Raw genomic sequence first — 19,408 nt, forward strand, 5'->3', positions numbered from 1 at the left:
TGAAAGTCCCAGATCTGCTACAAGGTGGGCTTCAGAGCAGCCCCTCTGGAAGTGGCCCTGTGCTTCTGGCCTCCCTGGCCTCTAAGAGGTGGTCATGTGTCAATCTGCTCCACTGGCCAGAGGAGCTTGAGGTCTGGTCTCGTGGCCATGGTCGGACATGTATCCGGGGCCTCCAGCATCAGCCTGTGGCCATGCTGTTTTCTGTTCCACTGCCAGACAGCCTTCTTTGGTCCCCCACCACCCCTGGCCCTTATCCTTGGCCAGCAGGAGCAGCTGGACTTTAGGGCAGGTGGCTGGCCCCTGCTGACATGACTCCTCTCTTTTGTTCTACTCCAATGCAGAGCAGTACGAAGAGGAAGGTAATCCTGGCAGACCTGGAGGCCCCAGACCCAGACCAGGCCTTCCTCTTAACAGAGCCCTTCCCTGCTGCTTGGTGAAGGTCCCCATCTCTCTGGGACCTGGGGTCCTCCTCGGCTCATCAATTAACTGTTCATCTTCCTCACCATTAATTCACCATTAACCATTACCATTAATCATTAACTTGTTTAATGATTAATGCATCACTTAGTTAATGGTTAATGACTTTGTCATTAATGAAATCATCATTAACCCGCCATCCTTCCCATCGATTAATGGACACTCTAATTGCTTATGAATGCCGTGTGTTCCTTGGTGCACAGTGTGTGGAGTTGGCTGGGGCCTGGTCATTAAAACTCTCACCCATTACTATCAGGGCTGGGCACACAGCTGCCACCTCTGACATCTCTCAGCTCCTCCCTGTGTGTCTCTCCCCCCATCTCTCCCAGCATCTCTCCCGGTCTCTGTCTCTCTCTGTCCCGTTGTCTTTCTGCCTCCCTATCTCTATTTCCCTCCGTTTCTTTCTTCCTCGGCATCTGTCCCTGTCTCTCGCGCTCTCTCTCTGCCTCCCTGTCTCTGTCTCTCAGCATCTCTCCAGGCCCCCCACCCCTGTACCCTGGGGCAGACTCGGAGACACCTCCCTGGCTCTGTCGAGCCCAGGCAGGCGCGGGCGGGCGGGGACCCTGGGTGCGGGCGCGCCTGGGAGCGGTGGGCCATGGCACTTCCCAGGCCCAGCGGGGCTGCTGAGGATCCTGGCAGCCTCACCTGGGGCGGCGTTCACGCGGCTTTAGCAGGCAGGGCCGACCCGCGAGGTCTTCTGGTGTTATGTTTTGAAAATCTTTTGAAAACACTCGCTACCTTAACAACATGAGCAAAACGTTTCTTTTTCTGCCGAAAAGGTGGCAAAGCTCCTTTCTGAGTGGGAATGCGGCCCCGGGAGCTGCCCTCTGCTGGGGATGCCCCAGGAGGGTCTCATGCAAAGCGTTCCTCAAAGTCTCCTGGTGCCAGGCTTCCTCCAGGGAGCCCTGAGACAGGGACCTTCCCTGTCCAACAGGCCACGCACACAGGTTTTCTCAATGCACGGAGGTTTTGACCAACAGGACACTTCTGTCCCCTGCAAAGCAAGACGTAGCCAGAGCCTCTCCATGCACAAACACCTCCCTAGAGACACAAAGGCCAGGCCCCAGTTGGGAGTGGAGGGGCTGATCCCTGCTGCAGAGAAGGCCCAGGCCAAGCCCCAGCCAGGCCGGGCATGCACAGCCTCTGGGTGCCTGATTATCTAGGGGGCCCTGCTCACCATGGCCAGCAACTGGGGCCAGAAATGCAGGAGCGACCACCTCCTTCTTGCCCAGGCCAGGAGAGCCCTCTGTGCTCTTCCCGCTGGAGGCCAGTCTCCTATCCCCTCCTGCCTCTTCCCTCTAATGACTGTCTTGTTCCTTCTCTCCCTGCTCCCTCCGGCTCTCGGCTTCTCCGCCCTCAGAAGAGGCCCAGGAGGAAGAAGGTAAGTGGGTCCAGTCTTCTTGCCCACCTGTCCCCACCCTCACAGTGGCCCTGGCTCGCTCGCCTCCCCGCTGGGTCAGTGCCTGGCCCCCGCCTCTGAGGACTTGAGGACTTCTCCTGTCTAATTCTGTCCTCTCTCCTCCCCGCCACCCTGCGCTCCCTGGCACTCCTCCACAGCAGAAGTCCAGGAGGAAGGTAGGAGGACACGGACTTCTGGTCCCCATGTGGGGCCCGGGGCCTGGCTGGAGCCCAGGTGGGGTGGGGAGGGGGACAGTGAGGCACCAGCCAGCCAAGGGGCCCCACATGTGGCCCCCAGTAACCCACTAACCAAGGCCAATGCTTGACAGAGAGGGTGCAGGACCCCAAGAGGCCCCAGGGCCAGCACAGCCAGAGCCTCCCAAGTCCCTGTTTTTGGGACCTTGTGCTGCTCAGCTGGAGCCAGCTGGTCTGAGGATCAGTGGGGAAATGGGGACCCGGCATGGACTGAGCCCTCTGATCCATGAGCACCACCGTGGTGGCAGCCTCTGACCCCGCGGCCAGGCCAGGACCTGAGGCCAGAGCTCAGGACAGCTCAGGGGTCAGGAGAGAGGGCCTACACGGGCAGAGGCCCTGCAGCCTGGCCTGAGGCAAGGAGACCCTGGCAGAGGCCTCCACCCAGCCTTCATGGGGTCTGGGCCAGGCAGGGCAGCCAAGGGCATTCGCATCTGGTGATCACGATGCAGCAGACAGGGCATCCCGGGTGTGCGCCCTTCCCTTGTCCTGCTTCCCTGGACTGCAGCCTGCCTGGCCGGCCCCTGGGGCCATCGCTGGGCCACAGGCCTGAACACTCTGGGGCCCGAGACAGACAGGAGGGGCGGGGCAAAGACGGGGGAGCCCACCATGAAAGCCCCCTGGGCTGGACTGCACGGGGTGGCCAGGACTCCCCAGCCTCAGTTTCTCTGTTCTTGAGACAGGGTGGGCCACAGGTGGGCTCGGGCCTCCTGGCCTCCCTGCTCCCTGATTCTGGGTGGGCTGCAGGCGCTGGGGGATGAAGGGCTGGGTGGGATAGCACCCAGGCTAACCGCAGCCCGTGTCTTGCTCGCCCCGCATGCGCCCCCTCGGCCTTGGCGACGGGCTGCTCCCACTTAACCTCGGACCCCTCTCCTTTGGCCTCTGACCTGCCGTTTGCCTCTTGTTCTGTGGCTCTCCTTAGCCCCTGAAGTTCATGAACCAGGTATGTGACATGACTTCAGTGCCATGTGGCCGTGTGTGAGTGTGTGCAGGAGCAGGGCCAGCGGGAAGCCGGGGGCCGACCCCCCACCCTGGTCCTGCTGTCTGCGGCCACTTGGCCCCACCTGCCCTGAACTCACAGAGGTCTCTCCTCCCTCTCTCCCCACATCGGTGCTGCCTGGTGCTGCTTCCAGAGGAGGTCCAAGAAGGTAGGCCTCGTGCTCCAGCCAATCAGAGCTGCCCCTTCCTCCTCTGTCCCTGGCCCCCACCACCCCTCCTGAAGTTCCCCACCTTGGACTGAGCCTCTGGCCTTTGACTAGATGGAGTAGGACTCTCAGCCCTGAAGTCTGGCTCAGGTGGAAGTAGATAGAGACAGGTGCAGCTCCCGTGTCCTTCTGCAGAGGGTTCAGGGGCAGGGGCTGTGAAGTTTTTCCTGGGCTACCAGCAGGAAAGTGGAAGGTGTGAAGCAGACCTTGGGAGGAAGGTGCTGGGATCCACTGGGACCCTCTGGATTCACCAGGTAGGGTGGAGAAGAGCAGAGGAGGAGGGGTAGGGTAGGTACCCTGCTACAGATAGGAAGTCAGAAGGGAAAAGTAAGGAGGGGTGAGGCAGAAGGGAGGGTGAAAGGGCAAGTGGGGCGAAGCAGAATATCAGGCTGAGGTCCAAGGTAGGGACGTCAGGGACCTGGAACAGCCGGGGGCCCTGCGTGCAAATGAGCAATTGTCAGGCCCCAGCATCCCACCCATTGCCTGGGCCAGGGCCAGACACACCCGGGCAGGTGAGAGGGGCCCAGGGCCTGCCCTCCCCGCAGCAGGGCTGGCTGTGCTGGGTGGAGCTGCAGATCCAGGTCAAGGCTAGCAGGGGGGCTTCTCTCCAGCCACACGCTGCCTCCGTGGGCTCAGGGCCTTCCGGCTTGGCCTGGGACCCCACACTTGCCTTCCCTGCTCCAGAGAGGTCACCTGGACACACTAGGAGAGGAGCTGGGGTGGATTCGCAGGCCACACAGGACAATGGTGCCCTGGAGCCAGCCTGTTGGACTCAGGGCTACCAGGCTCAGGCCCACGATGGACAGGCAGGAGGGACGGAGTTGGAGGAATAGGAGTTAGCGCCATGCGGGAGTGTTGCTGCTTGGGCCGGGGCTGTCCTGTGGCTCAGCTCCCCTGCCCCTGGCCCCGGGCCGGGGCTGTGGCCAGGGCTGCTCCCACAATCCTCACCAGGAGCCCCATTTGCACAGGCCTTGGGAAGGGTGGCATGAGGCCACCTGCAGAGTCAAGCCACACTGCAGGGTCCACCTCCTGCAGTGTCCCTGGGCAACTCTGTGGTCACGAACTGGGGAGCACATAACACGGACTCCACTAAGCACACGCGCTGTCCAGTGGCGGGGCAGGACCCCCACCCAGTTCCAAATGGGAATGGCTGCTGGCCAGAGATGTTTGCTCAGCCAGGCCCTGCGGGTCTGACCGGCAGGGCCCTGCAGACCAGCCATGGGCCCCCTCTGTACCAGGCCAGGCCCTGCCGGGACTCCCCAGAGTGGGCTGGGGTGGACATCCCCACAGGAAGCAGCCCCCACTAGGAGGGTGTGGCCGGCCCAGTCGAGGGTCTGGAGGCTCTGGCCTGGAGGACAGGCCACCTCTCGAGGCAGGGCCTAGAGGTACTGGGGGAGAGGAAGGAGTGGGTGTCGTGGAGAGGCCCATTCCAGATTCTGGGGAGAAGCCTCTAAGGGACAGCGCAGGCTCACAGGGTCCAGGAGGCCCCGTGAGAGAGCCCTTGTGACCACTGTGGGGGCCAGAAGACCTTCTTGATGTAGGCGGGCAGGATGCAGGGATTAGAGTAGAGGACCTACTCTACTCAGACATCAACCTGATGGTTCCCGACCCACTGGCTTCCAGCCCGACACAACTGACCTCGAAGGCAGAGGGTCAAGAGGCTGTGCCCAGCCCAGTCCCAGGTCGAGAGGGTTAGAGGCCAGCAGGGCCCGCTGAGTGGGTTCCCCGCAGCTCCCTGCATCGGCCCTTCCCAGGCAGGGTCTCCGCAGCACCCAGTCTTTCCATGCCCTGGACAGCTGTGCTCTGGCTGCAGCGGGGTGCTCCCGGGGGGCGTGGCACGGGCTGCCCACTCCTGCTGTCCTGCTGGCATCGCCCGGTGCTGCCCCGCACCAGCTGCCTGGCTTTTCTCTTGCATGTGTGCTTGTGCCTACCCATGAAGATGCTGCGGAGGAGCGGGAGGACGGGGAAGGGAAGGGCCTGCCAGCTCCCCGCTGCACTCCACTTCACGGGTCCCCCCGGGACCTGCCTGCTCTCTGGCTCTCCAACCCTTTCCCGCCGCCCGTCTGCCTGCCCACCTGTCCTCTTGGTGTTGCGCATGGGTCCTGGGCCACAGAGCCGATCTGCTTTGTGCAGCATCCGCCATGGGGCTAGGGTGCCTGGCGAGCTTCTGCCTGCAGAGGCGGTAGTCAGGGGCCAGCCTCAGACCCGCCGCTCCCGCCTCCAGGGTCCTCCCGCCGCCCTCCAGTCGCCCGCCTGGTCTCAGTCCTCCAGCTGCAGTTCCTCCCTCTTCCCTTCATCCTGCACCCCAGACTTTCTCAGGACCCAGGGACTCTTGCAGACCTGGAGTGGGGGGCTGAGGGGTGGGCTCAGCTGGAGAGGCAGGTGGTGCCCACAGGCCAGGGCACAGGGGGTCCCTGAAGGCAGTAAGGTGCCTCCTCTCACCGGGTCTCTTTCTCTCCCCCTCCCCGCACCGGTGCTGTGTGACCAGAGAGGAAGCCAAGACCCCAGTGAGTATGGTGTCCGGGTGGGCTAGGGCAGAGGAGGCTCATGGCCCCGGGCGGGAGGCCTGGGTCTGTGCGGGAGGAAAAGTCCCAGTGCTCAAGGCCCGGGGGACTGAGGCCGCCGGGGAGACAGAACAGGAGGCTGCAACTCTGCCCAGGTTGTGGGTGCCCGCCTGCAGGAGGGGGCAGCGGCCAAGGGAGGGGCGGCTGCAGGGGACCCAGGCTGCCTGCTCAGCCCTGCTGTGCCCAGCTCTGCTGGGCCCCAGGTGCACAAATGGACATGAGAGTGGACGTGGTGGGTTGTGGGAGGAGGTCTCGCCCAGAGACCCATGTCGGAGAGACTGTGTCCGCTCAGCTTACTGCGGGGCACTCTGCGCAGGCCGCTCAGGAATCCTGCTTCTAGGGAGGGTCTCGCCTTCCTTTTGTGGGCTTTTTTTGAATCCCACTCTGACTTCCTGGCTTTGGTGGGACTGGTCAGCCCGCAGCCCCTTCCGCTCAACCCCTGGGGCCCCCTCCGAGCAGCCCTGCCTGCCCCTCACTCTGCAGGAGGCGGGACTTCAGGTTTGTGCCCCGTGGGGGCTCCTCAGAGTCTCAGGAGGGTAAAGACGCATGAAGGGTCTGACTAGCTGTTCCCAGTCTCTGCACTGTAGTTCTCGGCAATTTTAAATAGAGTAATGCCAGAACACAAGATATTTTCTCATTTTAGAAAATAGTTTGTGTTTTCATTATGAAAATAAAACACCTTATTAAAGAAAATTTGGAAAATACATAAAAGTCAAATGAAGAAAAAGAAATTCATCCATAATTCTCCTACCCACCCACCAGCCCGCCAGACTGTGGAAAGGAACAGAAAGAAATAAAAATACTTATTTCTTCCTACTCTTTTTCCATGCAAAGGACTTGGAAAAAAAGATCTCAACTCTTGCTGTTTTTCAAACATCAGACTGTCTATACAGCCTTGAATTCTGCTTTTTTTAAAATTTAGCACTATTCATAAGTATTTTTCCATGTTTTTATATAGTCTTCTTAAATATTTTGAATGGCCACGTAATATTCCCCCAATTGGATGAACGGTGGTTTTCCTGCCCGTGCCCTGCTGCCGGCTCCCCCGTCCTTCGCTATCGTTAGTGACGCCGGGTGGACGCGTTTTCCGTCTTCATGGCTATTTCCCTAGGCCACATTCCCAGAACTGGGATTCCTGGGTCAGAGTGCGCGCATTCTCAAGACTGCGCTGTCCAGTGCCAACTTGCTCTCCACGAGGGCCTGGCCAAGCCGGCCTCCGCCGTGGGATGTGAGCCGTCTGCGTCCCACACCCTCCTCACCCGAGGCCCAGGCTGCCTCCCTCTGCCTCCGCGCTCGCCCTTGATGGATGGCGAACGGCATCCCACGGTTGTTTTCCTTCGCATTCCTCTGGTGGCGCGAGGGCCCGCCTTTCCCGTCTGTGAAGGGGTTGTCTTTCTTCGCTGAGAGTCAGTAGTTTGTGCCCTCTGCTCATTCATCTCGCAGTGGACACGTCTCTATGTTTTCTCAGTCATCAGTTTGCATAAGGATATAAGTCTTCTCTGTATTTGCTGAAAATATTTTCTTAGTCTGGGCTCCTTCCCCTGGCTCCCCGCGGCTGCCGCTTCGCACATACATAAGTTTTTCATTTGCGTGGAGCCATCTGCACATCTCTCCCTTGGAGGGAACTTCTGATGCTTCCAAGCTTAGAAAATCCCTTCCCGCTCCAGCGTTTGATCGACACTCGCTCCATTTTCCTCTGTGGTTGTTTGAAAAAGCCCTTGTCTCAACTCTCTGCTCCATCTGGAACATATTGGTGGAGGAGGGGGCTGTGTGGTCAGTGGATAGGGGGCTCCTTCCTCTTCAGAACGCCTCTTCCCTTCCTTGGGCCCCAGAAAGAAAGATTAAAGAGTGGCCAGGAAAACGGGAAGGGTCTCCATGGCCGGCCCCAACCACAGAGGTGGATTCCAGTCCCTGTTCCCAGAGGGCCTGCAGGGGCCACCCTGCCTCCTGATGGGACCAGTTGCATTTGCTAATTTATTTTAGAAAGAAACTGAGGTGCCCTTTCTGGAGAGATGGGAGAAACAACCGGCAAAGCCCAGGGAACTGGAGATGGTGGAGGCCTTCTCCAAGGGGTCAGGCACTGGGCATGAGGGTTACGGGTCTGATGAGAACAAAGTTCAGGTGAATGCACTGCTAGGCACAGTGTCCTTGGCCAGCAACCAGCATGCAAGTGCACCAGGGCAGGGGGACAGAGGGGCCAGGACAGGCTAACGCCCTTGGGTGGGGTCTCAGCTATCCTTGCTCACCAGATTCTCTCTCTTCCTCAGACTCACTGCTCCTAAGATCCCGGAAGGAGAGAAAGTAGACTTCGATGTAAGTTTATGGGACCCAAATGAAGCCCCCCAAATGCTAGCCATTGAGCTCCAGGGTAGGCCTCTGATCCTCTCCTCTCAAGCAGCACAGCCAGGGCTTCCTGGCTCCAGGCAAGGCTTCCAGAAGTCAGTCCTGGACCACAGGACACTCCCAGAACACACACCCTCTTCCCTTCTCCCCCATCTGTTCATCAATCTATCCACTCATCTATCCATTCATCATCCACTCATCATCCATCCATCATCCATCCATCCATCCATCCATCCATCCATCCACCCGTCCATCCATCTACCCATCCATCCATCCATCCATCCATCCATCCATCCTCAATCCATCCATCTTTTCACCCCTTCATCCATCATCCATCCATCCTTCCTTCCATTAGTCCATGGATCCATCCATCATCTATCTACCTATTCATGAATCTACCCATCCATTCACAAACTTGTCTATTCATCACTCATCCATCCATCTCTCCATTCATCCATCCATCCACCCACTTGTCCACTCATCCATCCATCCATCTTCCTTCTATACATTCACCCACCCATTCATCTGTCACCCATCATCCATCAAACTCCATCCATTCTCCAATCATCTCTCTATCCATCTCTTTATTCATCCTTCTATCATTCATCCACCCACTTAACTATCTGTCCTTCTATCTGCACACCCATTCGTCTGTTCATGCAACGAATATACGTGTCTCACTCTCTCCCCTAGGCTCAGCCCATGAAAGGCATCTCTGAGCATGTTGACAGGGTCAGTCCATCCCAGGGATGCTGCTGACCTCACAGCAGAGCAAAGCCTGGGCTCAACTCCAGGAAGGGCATCATCCCAACCCTGAGGCTTGGGGATCAAGCCACCCATAGCCCCAAGGGGCAGCAGCTGTGGAGTCATGGCAGGAAAGACAGTTGTCACGGTGCCCAGGAGGCAGGGCTTCTTTGGGGCAAAGGTGCCACTTTCCCAGGTGGGAGCCAGGCTGGGGAGGCAGGTGACAGCCCAGTCCCTGCTGCCCACAGGACATCCAGAAGAAGCGCCAGAACAAAGACCTCATGGAGCTGCAAGCCCTCATCGACAGCCACTTTGAAGCCCGGAAGAAGGAGGAGGAGGAGCTGATCGCTCTCAAAGAGAGGATCGTGAGTGTGGCCGCAGGGTGGGCCACGGGCGCATGGGAGGGCGGAGGTGGCAAGGCTGGGCTGACCTGCTTCTGGGCCACAGGAGAAGCGCCGGGCAGAGAGGGCTGAGCAGCAGAGGATCCGTGCGGAGAAGGAGCGTGAGCGTCAGAACCGACTGGCGGTGAGCAGGGCACCAGGCTTTGGGCCAGTGCTCATGCTGGGTGGGCCAATGGTCAGAGCCATGAGTGAAGCCCCTGCCCAGCTGAAACACTGACCCTGGAGGTTCCTTCCAGCAAGTTCTAAGACCATGGGGTGGGGGGCGGGGTCCTTGAAGCTGGCCTGGAGAGAGCAGCCCTGGCCCTGCGCCTGAGGGTCCTAGGGATGTGACCTCCACAGGAGGAGAAGGCCCGGAGAGAGGAGGAGGATGCCAAGAGGAGAGCCGAGGACGACCTGAAGAAGAAGAAGGCCCTGTCCTCCATGGGCGCCAACTACAGCAGCTACCTGGCCAAGGTGCGGCCGGGGCGGAGTCCGGGAGGGGAGGAGTCCGGGAGGAGCGGAGTCCGGGAGGGGCGGAGTCCAGGAGGCCATCTGGCACACCAGCCCCTCCTGAGGCCCTGTGTCCCCTTCAGGCTGACCAGAAGAGAGGCAAGAAGCAAACGGCCCGGGAGATGAAGAAGAAGATCCTGGCAGAGAGACGCAAGCCCCTCAACATCGACCACCTCAGCGACGACAAGCTGAGGTGGGAGGCCCGGGTCGCAAGGCCCAGGCGGGCTGGTCCCTTCCTGGCGGCCTGAGGAGGCTCAGGGCCCCAGAGGAGGCCCCCCGGCAGCCCGGCCCAGTGCCCTCTTTTCCACCCCCAGGGACAAGGCTAAGGAGCTCTGGGACACCCTGTACCAACTGGAGACTGACAAGTTTGAGTTTGGGGAGAAGCTGAAACGCCAGAAATATGACGTGAGTCCAGGCACCTCGGCCGAGGACCTGCCGGGTCTCACCCACTGGGTCCAGCTGGGACTGTTGCTGGAGACCACCCTCTGGGGCAGCCCCCGGCACCCTGAGGCATCAGCCAGGCCCTCTGGATGCACTGGTGACCCTGCATAGGGCTGGCATGAGTGGCGGCCACGAGGGCCCCCGAGGGGTCTGTGTCCCCAGCGCCGGCAAGGGGTGGCAGGCAAGGGGTGGCAGGCAAGGGGTGGCAGGCAAGGGGTGGCAGGCACTCCTGCTACCACTAGGGAGCTCACAGTCTGGGACGGTGGCTTCTAGGGGACGGGCAGCCTGGAGTTGTCAGGGGTCACAACATGGAGCAACCTTGGCCCAGAGACCCCGGAACAAAGGCAAAGCCCGCGTCAGAGGCGGGCTGCCTGGGGTGGGGGCATCGAGGCCTGGCCCACCCACAGAGGCCCACGTGGTGCATGAAGGGCACCTGTCCTGGGTGACGATGTGCCCAGTGCAAGCGTGGACACCTTGAGCTTCCCCCCAAAGTGACGTCACGCACCCCTGTGTCCCCACCTCTAACGCCCTTGCAGCGTCCACTCGGGGAGGGCCATTCTTGCCTGAAGGACACGTGCAGGGCCATCTCCTGCAGCCACCAGGACAGACAACCTGCTCCTCCTGGCTCATCGGGAGCCCTGGGCAGGCCATCTCCCTGTCCTTGCCTCTCAGAGGCAGACACAGCCCAGGCTGCCCAGGGCTGGCCTGGCAGCTGCTCTCAGTGTCCACCACTCAACCAGGGATGGTGGCCTCCACACACACTGCCCACATCGGCTCTCCCGGGACTCAGAGCCTTGAGGGCCATCTCCAGACTAGCCCAGCACTCGGCAGGGCCTTGAAGCCTCAGCCGCCCACCCAGCATTGTAACCATCTCGGTCTTTCTAGATCATGACCCTCCGGGCCAGAGTGGAGATGCTGGCCAAGTTGTGAGTAGCCAGAGTCCGCTGCGGGCCAGGCTCGGCTCGTGCGTGTGCAGTGCACGGTGCTCCTCTCGCATGGCAAAGCCCCGGGTGGCCGAGTGTGTGGGACGCAGGCTGGCCCTCGTGGCCTTGGTCCCCTCCTTCCCGCCCCAGTCCTCCTCCTGCCTCCAGTTGCGGCCTCCAGGCTGGCCTGCCGCCCTCACTGGCAGGCCAGGAAGGGCCTGAGCTTCCCAAGAGCTTGGGAACCAGGTGCCTGGGCCACCGTAGCTGGGAGCAGGGTGGGGCCCAGGAGCAGGAGGGTCAGTCAGGGGTCAGGGCTGGAAGGAGGGTCTGTGGACCCAGGGCCTGCTGTAGTTGGAAGGTAAGTGGCCAGCTCTGGAGCTGCTGTGTGTGGTATTGAGGGCCGGCACAGGCCAGCAAGGGTGAGCTGAGACAGTGCCCTTCTGAAGGAGCCAGGAGCCAGCAAGGGAGCCATAGCCCTGCAGCCGTGGCCTGGGCCCCCGGGTCCCCCTCGCAGTAAGTCGCCTGTGTTGTTTGCAGATCACCACCCTCAGGAGCCGCATCGACCAGGCCCAGAAGCAGTGAGTAGCCCGGCCCACCCTTGCTCTGCACTGGGCACAGGGGCCACAGGGCCTGCTGCCACTGCCCACTCAGGCCTGGCATTTTAGCCAGCCCCTGAACCAGGGCCAGTCGTGGCTGGCCCTCAGCAGAGCAGTAACAAAACTAACCCAGCAGAGACCCTTGGCCAGTGTGTCCAGGTCCTGTGTCCAGGAGCCTGCAGACGGGAGGGGACATGCTCCCAGGAGGAGGGTGCCAGAGAGGGTCAGAGGTGATGTCCTCTGGTGCCCAGCACCAGTCGGCAGGAAGAGGGCAGCCAGGGCCAGCATGGGAGGCTCGGGGGGCTTCAGGTGGCCTTGCACAGCCAGCCTGGACATCCAGAGTGCCTTACTCTCCAAGGCCACCCGGGTGAGGAGTCCGAGACTGACCTGGGGGGACACGGGCCCTCTGAAATCATTGGCTCGGGAAAGTGCAACAGCCGCTCCCACCCCTGGGGCTGTGCTCAGGGGCCACAGTGACACGCCACCACGGGGTCTTGTCACCGAGCTTGGCCGTGGGCTGTCCCACCCTGAGGGACATGGGGGTTCCCGTGTCCTGGGTTGGCCCCTCCTCCCATAGGCTCCCTCCTGCTCCCAGATACGGGCCCTCCTCCAGGGAGGGTCTCGGTTCTGTGGGCCTGGTGGTTACAGACGAGCATGTGCATGTGTGCACACACACGTGTGTGTGTGTGTGTGTGTGTGTGTGTGTGTGTGTGAGGGCTGGGGGATGGTGCTGCAGGGCCAGCCTCCTGGGGCTCAGGCCCTCTGTCCTCCCACCTGCCACGGCCTCGCCCAGCACTAGGCCCTCCTGGCTTATTGGTGCACAAAGGTTCTGGAACCTTCAGGACAGGCTTCTGAGGACGGCCACCCCCACCGCCACCCAGAGTGGCACAGACTGTGCAGGAAGGAGAGTGGTCCTCTGCCCAGACAGTCTCCCCCTGCCCGGGTCTGTGTGCAGCAGCCCCCAGGCAGGGCAGGGATGGCAGAGGGTGGCCCTGCCCCATGCCCACCCCTGCTAACCATACTAAGCCCCTGAGCCCCAGGCCCAGGCCAGGCCAGGTACAGGTGAGTCAGTGCTGTGCAGAGGGGAAGAGGTGGGGGGGGTCACGGGGCCTGGCCAGAATCTCGCCCTGTGGGCGGCACCGTGGGGAGGCCAGGGACAGAGGTCCAGAGGGCCCTGCCTGGGGCTGAGGCAGGAGGGGCTCTGCCCGGGCCCAGCTGATGCTGTGCTCAAGACCACTCGCTTCCCGTTCACAGCAGCAAGAAGGCTGGCGCCACGGCCAAGGGCAAGGTCGGCGGGCGCTGGAAGTGAAGGGGCCAAGAGGGCTTGCGGCAGAGACCCTGGGCCCTGGCCACTCCGGGACCGTCGCTCCAGCACTCGTGCCCAGGCTGCTTCCAGAGCCCTGGGTCGACCCCGGGGGTGGAGGGGCCGCACTAGAGCACCCCCTTGTCTCTGCCCTCCCCGTCCCTACCCTCTGGGGCCTGTGAATAAAGCCAGCAGACCCCCCTCAGCAGATGTGTGCTGTCGTGTATGGGGGCAGGGAGGTGGCTGGGCTGCCTGTGGGCGGCCTCTCGGGGGGCTCACGGGCCCACCTGGCTCCGTGCCGCGTGGGTGCTGGCCCAGGGCACCGCCAGGACATGCGGTGGCCCCGCCCAGCACAGGCTTTCACCCCTGGGTGCCCCTCTGTCCCCTTCCGGGGCCCACCACGTCACACAGGGCTGTGCCCCCAGAGGAGCCCCTCCACCTGGGCCGGCCCCAGAACCATCTGGGGCAGGATGGCTGCTCAGGAGGTCGGGCAGGGCAGCCAGCCAACGGGGAGGCTGCAGACGCCCCAAGGGCGGGGGAGACCCCAGCTCTTCTCTGCAGAGCTCAGCACATCCAGGGCGAGGAATGCAGAGAGGCACACGTCCAGCGAGAGAGCAATATGGGAAACACACAGCGCCTCTCTCACAAGAGAGCACAGAGCACGACCGTGCCATGAATCTCCACGTCCTGACCAAACAGAATTACGGAAAATATAAATCACGTAAATTGGATCAAGACGCGGAGCCTCGTACAGCAAGGTATTCATGGAGGAAGGCATTTGTCCAAAAGGGCCTCTCCGGGAGGCTCAGGGCAGGGTCCTGAGTGCCTGCAGGGGACAGAGGGCTGTCCACAGCTGCAGCAGCACAGGGGCTGGGACCCCAGGGACAAGGGAACCCCAACAGCTCGAGCACACGTGTGCGCAGCATCACAGGACATGGCCCATCCATGTGAGCGCCAACACACACACACACACGGCGACGTGGCCCATCCGTGTGACACACACACAGAGTGACGTGGCCCATCTGTGTGAGCACCAACACACACACACAGTGACGTGGCCCATCCATGTGAGCGCCAACACACACACACACAGTGACATGGCCCATCCGTGTGAGCACCAACACACACACACACACACACACAGTGATGTGGCCCATCCATGTGAGCGCCAACACACACACACACAGTGACATGGCCCATCCGTGTGAGCACCAACACACACACACACACACACAGTGACGTGGCCCATCCATGTGAGCGCCAACACACACACACACAGTGACGTGGCCCATCCATGTGAGCGCCAACACACACACACACAGTGACGTGGCCCATCCATGTGAGCGCCAACACACACACACACAGTGACGTGGCCCATCCGTGTGAGCGCCAACACACACACACACAGTGACGTGGCCCATCCGTGTGAGCGCCAACACACACACACACAGTGACGTGGCCCATCCGTGTGAGCACCAACACACACACACACAGTGACGTGGCCCATTCATGTGAGCACCAACACACACACACACAGTGACATGGCCCATCCGTGTGACACACACACACACACACACACAGTGACGTGGCCCATTCATGTGAGCACCAACACACACACACACAGTGACATGGCCCATCCGTGTGAGCACTAACACACACACACACAGTGACGTGGCCCATCCGTGTGAGCACCAACACACACACATACAGTGACGTGGCCCATCCGTGTGACACACACACACATACAGCGACGTGGCCCAGCTGTGTGACACACACCCACAGCCCTGCGTGCACGCCACTGAAAGAGCTCTGTCAGCGTGGCCATCAGAGCCCTCGGAGGCCTTCCCAGCTCGGCATCAGGGACACAGGCCCCGCGGCAGGCCTCGCAGTGGGGCACAGGCTCAAGCCCAGACATCATCTGAGCCTTTGGGTCATCTGGGGCGGGCGGAGCAGGGCCCCACCAGACACGGGGAGCCAGGGGGTCTGGCCCCTGGCCGGGCAGGGCCCTTTGCTGACCCCGACTGTGGTGTGGCTGAGCGGAGCGCCTGCATCACACCTCAGCACACACGGCCACAGGACACCCTGCGTGTGCAAGGTCCAGCACCACACGGCCACCTGGCCCTTGGGTACAGTGCCCGCCACGTGGCACGTCCCCAAGTTCGCTCCCTCCGCCCCAACAGGTCTCCACGCAGTGGGTGTAGAGCAGCTAAGTGAGACTGGACACTCTCCAGCCACCAGAGTGGCTGTGGGGACATGGAGGGTGCTGGGCTCCATGAGGCGCTGGGCCGGCCTTGCCTCCTCGCTCTGAAGGCAGGGACGGCAGGGCTGGAGGGGAGTCAGGCAGCTATGTGGGTCGGGGCGCCTGCTCTGAGGGTTGGCAGGGATTCAGATCCTGAACTGCGTGAGCTCAAGGCAGGCGGAGGACGTGCGGGACAGAACAGAACGACCAGCTGCCGGCAGGACGGGCGGAGCGGCCCCTCCAGGCCAGAGTGCTGACAAGGCTGACCTCAGCCTGGGACCCACAGCAAACGCAGGTCCAAACAACACTCACGGCCAGCCAACCGCCCACCCTCTGCAGGAGCCCAGGCCACACAGAGGTGACTCTCGGCTTCTGCTGGACCCGTACAGCTTGCTGTGAGCACTGTGCGTCCAGGGGCGTCGAAGAGGGAGGCGCTGGGCACCTGGGCCCTGGAGCTTGCTCATGAGAAGGAAAGGCCTCCAGTGGTGACCAGAGACACGCCCAGCCTGAGAAACGAGCAAATGAACGAAAGCTACACTAGGAGCCAGAGAAGCAGGAAACAGAGAAGAGAGTGAGGGAACAAGACCCGGAATCAGAGTAGGAGACCCACAAAGTCAGAAGGGGGTCTGGGAAGGACGGGCCAGGTGGGCCAGCATCTGTCATAGTGACCGAGGCAGAGGGGGAGACCCAAGGTGTCAGGAAAGAGCCATCGGGGTGGCAGAGGGCAGAGCGGGGTCTGTAGGGAAAGGAGACAGCCACCCAGAGCCAGTCCCCGGGAGGACCGGAACACAGGGCGGCGCGGGTCGAAGGGGAGCTCAGAGAGGCTGATTCGTTCTGCAGATGCCCAACCAGAGGCAACTTGCCTCCCTGGAACACATCGTGGTTTTCAAAGCTCACACTTGGAGCGAGGGTTCTCTCAATGCAGAACGCGGGGCCGTGTAGCAACCGTGTGCATGACACAAGAGATTCTGGGCCGCAAGCACAGTGATAATTACGGGGCTGGGTGGCTAGTGGTGGAATCTGAGACAACCGTGCACACGGCCCCATTCTGCCCCTTTACCACAGACGAATTCAAAGGTGACTTCCACCACCGCCGTCCATGAAGAAAATTCTCAGGCAGTTCAGGATGGAAGGGAAGGCCCTGGCTCCTCAGCGAGCCTGGTGCTCTGTGGCAGGGCCTAGAAGGTTCCCTGGGTACGCAAGAGTGAGGCAGGAAGTCAGCTTCCTGCTCCTTCGCTCAGGCGCGGTGTTCTAGCTCCAGCTTGAGACAAGCAAAAGGAGAATTTTTTAAAAAGCACTGATAAGAAAGAAAAAGAGCAATCATTGTTCACAACAGCATAAACATTTATGGGAACCCAGGAGAGTGCAGAGTTTGAATTGTCAGAAGCGGGCAGTCTAGTCAGGCTGCGTGAGCACGAGGTAAAGAGCAGAGCAGCTCTCCTGGGCCTGCAGCCAGGTGTCCAAAGGGGACGTTTCCCACCGAAAGCATCAACCCCGATACTAAGAACTGCTCTAAAGAAAGACAAGCAATGCCTTATGGGAAGGCATTAGAAAAAACCTGCACCTAGGCTGGTTCTAAGGCTGCACCTAAGCTTGCTCCCAGGTCCTGGTAGCGTGCTGTACTTTGGCGATGGTGGCCAGAGTCCCTCGGAAGGCTTCGCCCAGGGACCCCAAGGCAGGACCTTGCAGTGGGGACGCCTCCACTCAAGCCTAGGGCCTGTGTGAGCAGGGGGGGTCAGCTGGGGCAGGAGGAGCAGGGGACCACCCGACATGGGTGCTCGGGGTGGAGGGGTCTTGCTGGCAGGGCTGGAATGGCCTTTGCTAAAGCTGCTTACAGAAGGTGCACAGGCAGGCCCAGGAGAGGGCCAGCAGCCCGGGTCAGGTGGGGCCAAGCAGAGAAGCCAGGTCAGAGGACGCAGTGTTCAATAGCCGTGGAGAACCTAGGGCACCCGGAGGAAAGGGAACCAGCTAGGCGGACGGACGTGGCCGGCGCAGGCAGGCAGAGGGAGTCAGACCCCCTGCCAAGGTGCTACCCAGCACTGCAGGGAGCACAGAGGGAGCATTAGGCGGGCACAAGAAGCCCATCTCTGTGGAGCGTAGCTCTCACCTGGAAATGGGGCCAGAGCATTCCAAAAGCGCCCTTGGCGGCCTCCAGTGTAACTGCGACCCCGGGGGCTGGCGGGGGCAGCATGTCAAACCTAAGGAACCACCCACCTGGCTAGGCGGGCTGGCCGGCACCTAGAGGTGATTGGTGGCACACACTGTGGGTCTCCGGCACCACTGTGCAGGCAGAGGAGCCGCCCAGGACACACCTCCCCAGGGTCATTCTCACCAGAACATCCAACCCCTGTGAAGAGTTGCCCCTCCAGCCAGGACCTCTTGAGACCACTGTCCTACACTACCCTAAGTTGCCATTGGCCCAAAAGAAAAAAGAGCGTAGTGGATTGTTCTAGATTAAGTGACCCAAGGGACATGAACTAAATGCCAAGCCTGAGGCTTGACTGCACACCAGGCCAAAACCCCGAAGGGGCTCTGGCATTGCAAAGTGCAGCTGGGTGTCCAGGTGGCTGAGCTGAGGCAGCCACAGCAACCCCAGTCCGGCCAGCAGCGGAGCCCAGGGAATCAGCTCTGGTGGACAGAGGCCCATGAAGACCCGCCTGGGCTGCGGCAGAGGCTCAGCCCTGTCCACATATCCTCTGCTGGGCACAGACTGCTGCTGAAAATGGCCCCAGATCAGAGCCATCGAGCATCCATCAAGAGCAGAAGGACAGGTCGGCTGCAGTGAGCTCACAGATGGACTCTCCACCACCCAAGCAACCCGGCCGCGGCCACAAGCCCCTGGCGGCAAAGCCCAGAAGGCATGCTGGGGCAGGGGGAGGGGAGCAGACCGCACTGTGCTTTACCTGCACGCCACCCTCAGGCATCCTTACACCTAAAAAGCGGATCACACGTGCCTGGGCCTGCAAAACACAGCACTCAGATGAAGGTCACCTCCAGCCGGGGGCAGGGGGCACCCTGGCAGAGGGCCACACCGGGAGGGACAGACTGCTGTGTTTCTCATATGCCAGAGGTGGGTGGGGTGGCAGGTCTTCCTGTTTTTATTTGTACCTCCTGATATATCTTACACAGTCCTAACCGTTAACCGTGGCGGAAGGCCTTGCTAAGAGTCAATCTTTATTTCTGAAAGCAAAACAAAACACAAGTCCCGCAAGCTACAGAGAACTATAAATAAGTGCTTCCTCTATCTCTCCTGGCTGCACATTCCAGCAGGGCAGGAGCCGCAGGAGGATGCCTGGTTTTCCCATCACTGCTCTGCCCTGTCTGGAAATGGAAGACAATGCAAAGATGTGGAGCGGAAATAAGATGTATAACTTCTGGAGAGGGGAGACCAAAATACCACATTCCAGGCCGAGCTGAGGGAGAGCCCTGGGGCCCGCCAGGGGTTCAGGCGCAACGCACTGCACATCAGTATCTCTTTATTATTTCTACCACCAAGAAATCAGTAGACAAAGTAGAATCTGAAAAATCTCAGTCTCAAAAAAAAAAAAATTCACACACACACACACACACACACACACACACACACACACACACACATCTGTCAAATGCATGGGAGCCCAGCAAGGACCCTCTTAAGAAATGCTCGGGGTCTGCAGGAGGATGACAGCAGACCTCACTGAAACAGAAGGAGGAGATGCAAGACAAAGAAGAACGGAAAACCACCTCGCGCTCTTGAGTAGGAAGTTTGACTCTTAACGAAAATTAGTTTTTCCAAAATTAATGTATAGGTTTACCAGATTTCAACCCAGATTCCGACAGGCTTTGTCTGGGGGTGAGGGGTGGCTTGGGATGGGAAGGCACACGGCAAGATGAACCCAGATCCCTGCAGAACTAGGCAGGACAAGCTGGGAAGATGAGCAGCAGGTTCACACAGACCCAGGCCAAGTGCTGGACTTCGCCATGCCGCCCGTGGCCAGGGGAGCGTGGATTTCCACATGGGGTTTTCCAGAAGAGCAAAGGGGAGCTCAAAGCC

General features: G+C 60.6%; 1 protein-coding gene across 3 annotated transcripts; it reads left to right on the forward strand.

Moving 5' to 3' along the window:
- Positions 1-1,837: 1,837 nt before the first annotated feature.
- On the forward strand, positions 1,838-13,341 carry TNNT3 (troponin T3, fast skeletal type). 3 transcript variants are annotated; one of them, XM_079104985.1, is made up of 12 exons: positions 1,838-1,858; positions 3,050-3,070; positions 3,261-3,275; positions 5,821-5,839; positions 8,164-8,209; positions 9,232-9,348; positions 9,431-9,508; positions 9,724-9,837; positions 9,957-10,066; positions 10,188-10,278; positions 11,775-11,815; positions 13,088-13,341. In XM_079104985.1, exons 6-12 carry the CDS (start codon positions 9,265-9,267, stop codon positions 13,140-13,142), a joined length of 573 nt encoding a protein of 190 aa, XP_078961111.1. In that variant the 5' UTR covers positions 1,838-1,858; positions 3,050-3,070; positions 3,261-3,275; positions 5,821-5,839; positions 8,164-8,209; positions 9,232-9,264; the 3' UTR covers positions 13,143-13,341. The 3 variants fall into 3 exon arrangements, with proteins under 3 accessions (XP_078961111.1, XP_078961110.1, XP_078961112.1); XM_079104984.1 differs by lacking the exon at positions 11,775-11,815 and adding an exon at positions 11,200-11,240 and having other exon boundaries at positions 1,839-1,858; XM_079104986.1 differs by lacking the exons at positions 1,838-1,858; positions 11,775-11,815 and adding an exon at positions 11,200-11,240.
- Positions 13,342-19,408: the final 6,067 nt, after the last annotated feature.

The sequence above is a fragment of the Sciurus vulgaris genome (genome assembly GCF_902686455.1).
Source record: "Sciurus vulgaris genome assembly, chromosome: 11".
NCBI lineage: Eukaryota > Metazoa > Chordata > Mammalia > Rodentia > Sciuridae > Sciurus > Sciurus vulgaris.